Source organism: Ranitomeya imitator, chromosome 4 (assembly GCF_032444005.1).
Source record: "Ranitomeya imitator isolate aRanImi1 chromosome 4, aRanImi1.pri, whole genome shotgun sequence".
In the NCBI taxonomy this organism is placed as follows: domain Eukaryota; kingdom Metazoa; phylum Chordata; class Amphibia; order Anura; family Dendrobatidae; genus Ranitomeya; species Ranitomeya imitator.
Window position 1 is genome coordinate 441,724,780 of NC_091285.1, and position 7,345 is coordinate 441,732,124.

The 7,345-nt window shown below is 38.5% G+C and overlaps 1 protein-coding gene across 1 annotated transcript in view; it reads right to left on the minus strand.

The window, feature by feature from the left end:
- Positions 1-6,238, minus strand: part of CCDC33 (coiled-coil domain containing 33) — a 197,998-nt gene extending 191,760 nt beyond the window's left edge. Inside the window, exons 1-4 of the mRNA XM_069765644.1 lie at positions 5,831-6,238; positions 4,840-5,438; positions 3,620-3,748; positions 533-696 (exon numbers count right to left, since the gene is read on the minus strand). Of these exons, the coding sequence (XP_069621745.1) occupies positions 533-696; positions 3,620-3,748; positions 4,840-5,438; positions 5,831-6,134 (1,196 nt within the window). The 5' untranslated portion in view covers positions 6,135-6,238. The remainder of the gene's footprint in view (positions 1-532; positions 697-3,619; positions 3,749-4,839; positions 5,439-5,830) is intronic.
- Positions 6,239-7,345: the final 1,107 nt, after the last annotated feature.

A 7,345-nucleotide genomic window follows, 5' to 3' on the forward strand; every position in this document is an offset into this window, starting at 1 on the left:
ACAAACCACAGCACTTATAGGATCCTCCCTGTTGTCTGCACTACAGTCTTGCTTTTCAGCCAATGGAATAGACATGATAAAGCCCTACACAACTAATTTGGCATATATTTGTCTTTTTAGAGAGAGTCTTGACTTATGGATTTACAAAGCGCAATGATCTGATTCAGCAAAATTAGTAACAACATTAATTCAAACACTGTCTTATTTATCTATAAAAATTGATTTTGAAAAAATTACCCCTTCAATTCAACCAATTTCTAGTCTTCTCAGACGTCCCAATAACACTCCCTATTTTTAATAAAAGTTCTTTATTTTGAGTAGATAAAATGGCAGAATGAAAAAGTTAACAGAAAAATAAGAAATAAATAATCTGTTTTAGGGCTCATACTCACTTGCGTGAAATACGGCCGAGTCTCGCATGGTAACACCCGGCTCTGCCCTTTGAGCCCTTTGAGTGACACTACACATATGGTCATATGAATGGTCTGTGAGTCCTTGAATGAAGCCTAGGTTCTCGGACCTCTATACTTACAGGCATACGAAGGGTATAGGCAAAGAGCCAGCTGTATTTAAAGGGATATGAGTAGCTGAATGGAGGGTGACAACAATTTTCTCAGTTCCAGGATGGGGTAAGTGTTTGCTTTCTCTATCAGCACCTTGCACAGGGTCGCCATGAGCTGGAGCCTTCTCTGTAACCTAAGGATGACAAACACTAATAATGGATAAGAAGAGTGTTTCTGCTGAGGAATGAACTCAGTAACACATGTAGTGAAGCCTGCACAGCAGGAGATGAGACATTGAACAAAGTGATTGAACGTTGAGACGCAGCCCTGACCTCACAGGACAGCTTCACAAAATCAGGATTGTCCCACTGGATCCAGGACAATTGGTAGGTATGCCATCCAAGCCTCAATTATTATTTGACCTGCTGCCACATTTTACCTTCTGTACGTGCACCTACCTAGCATTTGTTGTTTGTATCTCACTTTTTAGCAAATAATTGGACTTCAAAACATTGTCAAAAGTTTATTATAGTGTTGTAAAAAATGTAAAGGAAACAAAAAAGTGGCAATGGATGGGGTAATGTAAAGGAAAACATACCGCTGCTAAGTCATTGCCCCGCTAGTAGTAGCAAAAGTACCACCATGAATGGCATCAGCCATCCGGGCAGTAGTATTGCAAAACCTAAAGACTTCCTTTGCCTTGAGCAAGGGTACCAGTGGGGAGGACGTGGAAGGCATTAAGAAATATATGGCACATCTCTTTTCTCATTCACAGCAGCATGAAGTTACCTCTGACAGCGACACCATCAGCTTGAGTCAGTGCTCGGTTAAGAACAGACTGCCTGTTAATAAGTGACTAAGAGTAATAATTTTTGGACTTTTATTAAACTAAAAAAACATGAAAATTCTGTGAATGCGTTGTGTTATTAAATTAACTCTTGTTTAATGCCAGTCATCATCTACTTCTGTAGTGTGGTCACTTTAAAGAGCTTGAAAGGGGTTGAATATAGTGTTAAGACTAATAAATGTCTTTTCGAAGCAATTGGAAGCTTTTGCACCCTTTTGAAATCATGACGAATATATACTTTTCTAGTAGGATTTTTTTTTTAATTCGATGTACTTAAAGAATTAGATATTCGAAAGATTTGATCATTTCTCGTTTCTATGTAATGTGATTAAACAATTAACAAGAAAACCTACTTGAAGCACCTGTTTGTTACACCTGACAACAGAGCATTAAGGGATTTGATTATGTAATAAATATTCCCTACATTCTGCTTCCTTATTGCTTTGTGTTCTATCATTATATTTCTACTAATTCCACTTGAAGTTTAATGTTTGTACCAGCTAATCTCACGTCAACATTTATGTAACTACATAATCTATGCATCTTCCAACTGTAGTAGTTTCTCGTCATCTGTACATGGCACAATTGGTAATATGTATATGCTTTGTTTCTTCAAAGTAGAAACCTTTCTATAAGAATAACTGAAGTTATAGAAAGAAACAACTATTTCACCTTGCCACTTTCATGGAACACAATGTCTATACCAGATCTAGCATCACACTAAGTTTAAAGAGAACCTGTCAGGTCCAGATACGCTATTTACCTGCAGATATAGGGTTACAGTATTTTGCAGGTAAATAGATTTAAAATCATGACAGCCTGCTTACTTATTTCAGTCATAGAGGCGGTGCAGGGGAGGTGACAATTAAAGTGTCAGGAAGTGATTACAGTGTGCTCTCAATATAGTGAGTGCTGACAGTCACTGCTCCCTGCTCCACCCCTACGACTGAAAGCAAGTGGCTACAGGGAGGATATAGGTTCATTTTTTCCATGTAGCTGAGCTTCATTTATCACCAGTAATTAATGGTAATTCATCAATACCATTACTTATATTAGAAATATTTCAATTATGTAAAACTGATTTGCAGGCCTTCTTATATATTCATTTTACAGGTTATCAAGGTAGAAAATGACTTAAAAAGGAGCAGCTCAAACAATTGGTATGTGAATTAATAGCATTTATTGAGGCTGTCACATGATATGAAACTTGGAGGAGTGAGTGATTGAGCAACAACTGCTTCGCGTAACCTAGGCTTCTTCTGGCTTTGACACCATTAGGTTAACACCCCATAAATACGTTAATCACATCATATTATGTCATTATCATGACATATCATTATATTATATCATATCATATGATGTTATATATCTTTATGATGTGATTAAAATATTTAAGGGGTGTTGGCCTAACGACTGCAAAACTGAAGAAGCCTAGGTTATGCGAAACAGTTGTTGATCAATTACTCCTGTATGTTTCATATCTTTATGTGAAGACCTCAATAAAGTGCCGCTAATCAACATATAACTGGTGAATGCCGCTCCTTTTTTGGACATTTTCTACCATAGTAACCTGCTTTTATGAGACTTTACTTGGGGGTTGAGTACAGCCATATCTGGCTGGTCGGTACAAGAGTTTAAAGATCCTGAGTGCTAGTAGTGCAGAGCAGAGGAGAGCGACGCCAGCGTCGCTCTCGTCTGCTCTGCACTACTAGCGCTCAGGATCCAGCGCCGTTACTCCCCGCAGGCTTTGTGCCTCTCCTCTGGCGCTTCACCTTCCATTGTGATCCTGCAGCAGACTGCAGCTCCTATATCCCGTGCTCTGGCTGACGCTCATTCAGGCTCATTAGCTTCCTCATCCAGTCAATGTCTGAGAAACGCTCTGACGAAGGTCCGGTGTGGACCGAAAACGTTTAGCGGTTTTGTTTGTCTGGATGCATCAATAAACTAAGAAACCTTTCTTCTCAAAAATTGAGTGCCAAGTTTCATTCATCTTTAATATACGGGGTGGACACCCTACTTGAGCACCGCCAACCCTCATATCTACTGAGTGCCGTGTTTTCTTATCGTATCCGGTACAAGAGTTTGCCATACTATGAAATACATAGTACATACATACATAGAATTTAAAAACAATAAAAATACAGTATATATAAAAGAAAATATGTAATTTAATTTTTTTTATATGGTTTGAATTATATTTAATCATTAATATGTGAACATTTTTCCTGATATCATTCTTAGAAAAAGGCTTCGATAAAATTATACTCACATGAGTCTTCTTGATTGTTATTGGCGTTTTAGGAGGAGGTGGGAGACGTAAGGGAGCGTCGTGAGGTAAGCTCTGAGATACTGGTGGGAAAACTTTACTGGGTGATGTTTTAGTATATTCAAGATCATCCTGCAAGAGAAATATAATTCATCTTCATGAGCTGCTGGTTAAGTGCATATTCACCTGACATTTCTTTCTCTTGGCCCCCCCATATATATGTACAGTGGGTATGGAAAGTGTTCAGACCCCTTTATTTCCACAGCATAAAACACACTAAAATGCATATGTGTTTTTAGCCTTTTGATATATTGCAGTCATCATATTATATAGCACACTTACAATTGTTCATTTTGCCTTTTCACCCAGCTATTTCTTCTCTATTCTCTGCTCTATGTATAATCAGGAAGTCTCTTGTTCCTGCATTTACCATTTCCCCTTAAATTCAGACAGAGCTGCTACGCTTGCCCCCCATGCCAGAGACTATTGCAATGACTTATGACTCCTACATAGAAAATTGACCTCCTGTTTCTACAAACAGCTTAGAAGGATTCAGCTAGTCAGCTTTAAATCATAGGATGTCATAGACCTAATGGTAAACATAATAATTAACTGTGTAGAAAGGCAAAATGAGCAATTGTAAGTACACCATGCTATATAATATAATGATTGAAATATACAGTATTCAAATTAAAAATGCTGATAAGAGTACTTGTTTAAGGAAAAAAATTAGGGAGATAAACTATTTTACCTTTATGGCCCAAAGGTGAAATCTTGGAATAAATGGAGTTACATGGACATAGTTATACACTGTTCATTCAGTACAGTATCTCTACAATCTCTAAAATGAGCAGAGGATGTGCAATTAAGATAGCAATCACCGCTAAGGCACCAGATGTCACTAAATATCTTATGACAAATTATCAATTTCCTTAGTGTTCATTCAGTATTTTCAACAAAAAATAGACTGATGATTTTGATCAGACTTTAATCAGTGTTTGATCAGAATGTGGTCAGAGTGTCATCAGTTACACTCATACATGGAGAAAAAAAGTTTTTCAACCTTCTGCTATAAGACAGTCAATGAAAAGTAAGGAGCTTCAAAGAATCATCCATTAAGATCTGATTAGCATTTCCATCATAATGATCCTCACATATGATCTATAAAGGTCGTAATGAATCAAATAATTGCATTTAATAATGACAACGTTCTCAGTCCTTACCTGATCTTGAAATGAATCAAATTCTGATGATGATGTCCTTTCTGCTAAATCTACTTTTTCTTCATTATCCTCTTCATCATCTGAAAGCTGATGGTTTGATAACCCTTGGATTTCAGAAGCATCATGATGTATTTTTGGTGTAGATGTACTAACATTACGAGGATCAGATGTGATGGCTTTTGAATGGGAGAAATTAGATGTTCGCCCTTTATTAGGAGTGCTTTGCCTATAGGTGTCTAGTCTGGGAGTAGTAGGCTGAGAGTTGCCTGTCTTCAGACTGGGTGGTATAGGAGAGATTGGTTTGGAAACATCTTCAACTTTAGGGGGCTTATATTCTCGAAAGCAGACATTGTATGCAAGACGTCCACAGTGCATTGCCATATGATCCCCTGCAACCCTTAAGAGTGCCAGCACACCTTGATAATTGTAAAGCGGCTCGAATGGAGCAGCGCGGAGATTAATGCGAGGTTGGTTTGGGCGTGGATAAATGGCAAATAGTGCTTGTCCCACTTTTTTCCCCCCTTTCGGAGTTCCAGATCCAAACTTCAAAACATCAATACACAGTCGTACATCATGGTGTTTGTCATTTTTACATAGCCCTGTGAAGAAAATGGAAAATAAAAATTAGGAAATAGTAAGAAAGTAAAAAGTTGGATTTGGATAGTTTAATAGTTTTGTTTTAGCTTTAGTTCATAAGAAATGTGATGAATATATAAATGACCATTTACTTTATAGCATCTGCTGTACATTTACAATACACCTGTAATGCACTCATGCATGTCCTCCTTGGTGGTACTGCAGAGAAAAGGTTTTGTAATGTTATGTCTAAAATTTATCTTATTAAATGGACATAATGCTCAGTAAAAAGTCTCCACCACCTCACATAATGACAGAGGGTAGAAAAGAGATGACCTTTTACTCATTTTATTGATGGAACTGTCAGGGCACACCTTTAACAAATTAGGTATATGACAACTGGTTTTTGTGTTACCTTTTGGCAAAATAAACAAAAAGGTGTTTTTGTCAAATGCCAGCGTATCTGTAAGGTCTTCTTGTTCTGCAATGTCTGTTTCGGCCTCACAACCTGGAATCATGTCTCCATTGTTGACCCTCACTGTGACTCCTTCCAGGGAATCATCGAGCAGAGGATTTTCTACACGTAGCAGCATTTTGTACTTTCCTGGTTCATTAAACTGGGCATCCAAGAGAAGGAACTCTAAAGACAACTCCTTGTCTTCTAACCGCAAGCGAGGTGGTCCAGGTGGAACCACCTGGGGTGCTGCTGGAGCTGGCATGATGAAACTGGCAAATTTCTACTTCATATCCACATCATGTAGTCTCTTTCCACTGCTTGTCTTTGTAAGTTCTCTCATACTATTTCTCACTTGTATTCCTCCCCTTCCTCGTCTGTCGCCACAAGGTTTATATATCTGCAGGGAGTGGTGGTTACAGAAGGATCGCCTTCACCTGGCTGCTGTTTGTTTGAGACAAGCTAGGTAACCTGGTGACTTCAGGAGAGTGAATGGCTGTACTTAACCTGCCCCCTGCAGAAGAATAATCACTTTCTCACAATTAGAAACAGTATACTTTATGTGCAAAGTATCATAGTCGTGTGTTGTTACAAAGGTTTTTTGTGAATGAATACAGTATATGCCACTGATACCCAGTGCTATTGGTGCTACTGGATGTGGTACATGTTGGCCTTAATACTATGAGAAACTAGACAGTCTAAAAAGCTAGACTAATATTCTGATAACATTGGAGACATCAAGTCATCACACCATTACAATAACACACAAAAACAGCCTCTATTTTGGATATTTAAAAATAAGAAAGAATGGAATACAGCTAACAGAAGTATTTCACTGTGAGGGTCCTGGATCTAAGATCTCTGACCCTAGTACTATACTCACCAGCTGCTGGTTTTAACTAGACCACGTGCGGCACTGATTGTGAAAAATTCTTGAGGATTGTTTTCCCTCTAATGTAAGTTAGCTGTCAGTCAGTGCCTGGACATGGTTCCAGCCACTGCTCACTATGCACTGAGTGGTGACTGAAGCCATGCCGGCCCACTCCTATGACTGAAAGCCCAAGGTTGCCAAGAGGAATAAAATTAATTTCTTCCAAGCAGCAGGGCTCTCAGTGAGGGTACTGGTCTGCTTTAGAACACTATTAATCTGCAAATTAACCCCATATCTGCAGTGTAATAGCCTTTTTTATATGACAGGTTTCTTTAAATAGCCAGCAGCTCCATTCAGGAATAACAAAAGGTATCAAAGACAAATGTTAACCTTCAAGCTCCTAACCAGGATTGTACGATAAGCCCCAGAATCACCCCGGACAACTGCGTTGACACTCCACATCACATATCACAGAGGAGCGAAGTAGCCAAGTGGTTTAGGCAAAAGCAGATGGGGCAGGCACCGACATAGATGACACAGATGATGCAAGTAATACTCTTGTTTCTAAAATAACTTATCTTATTTTATAATGTCCTCTCTTATTA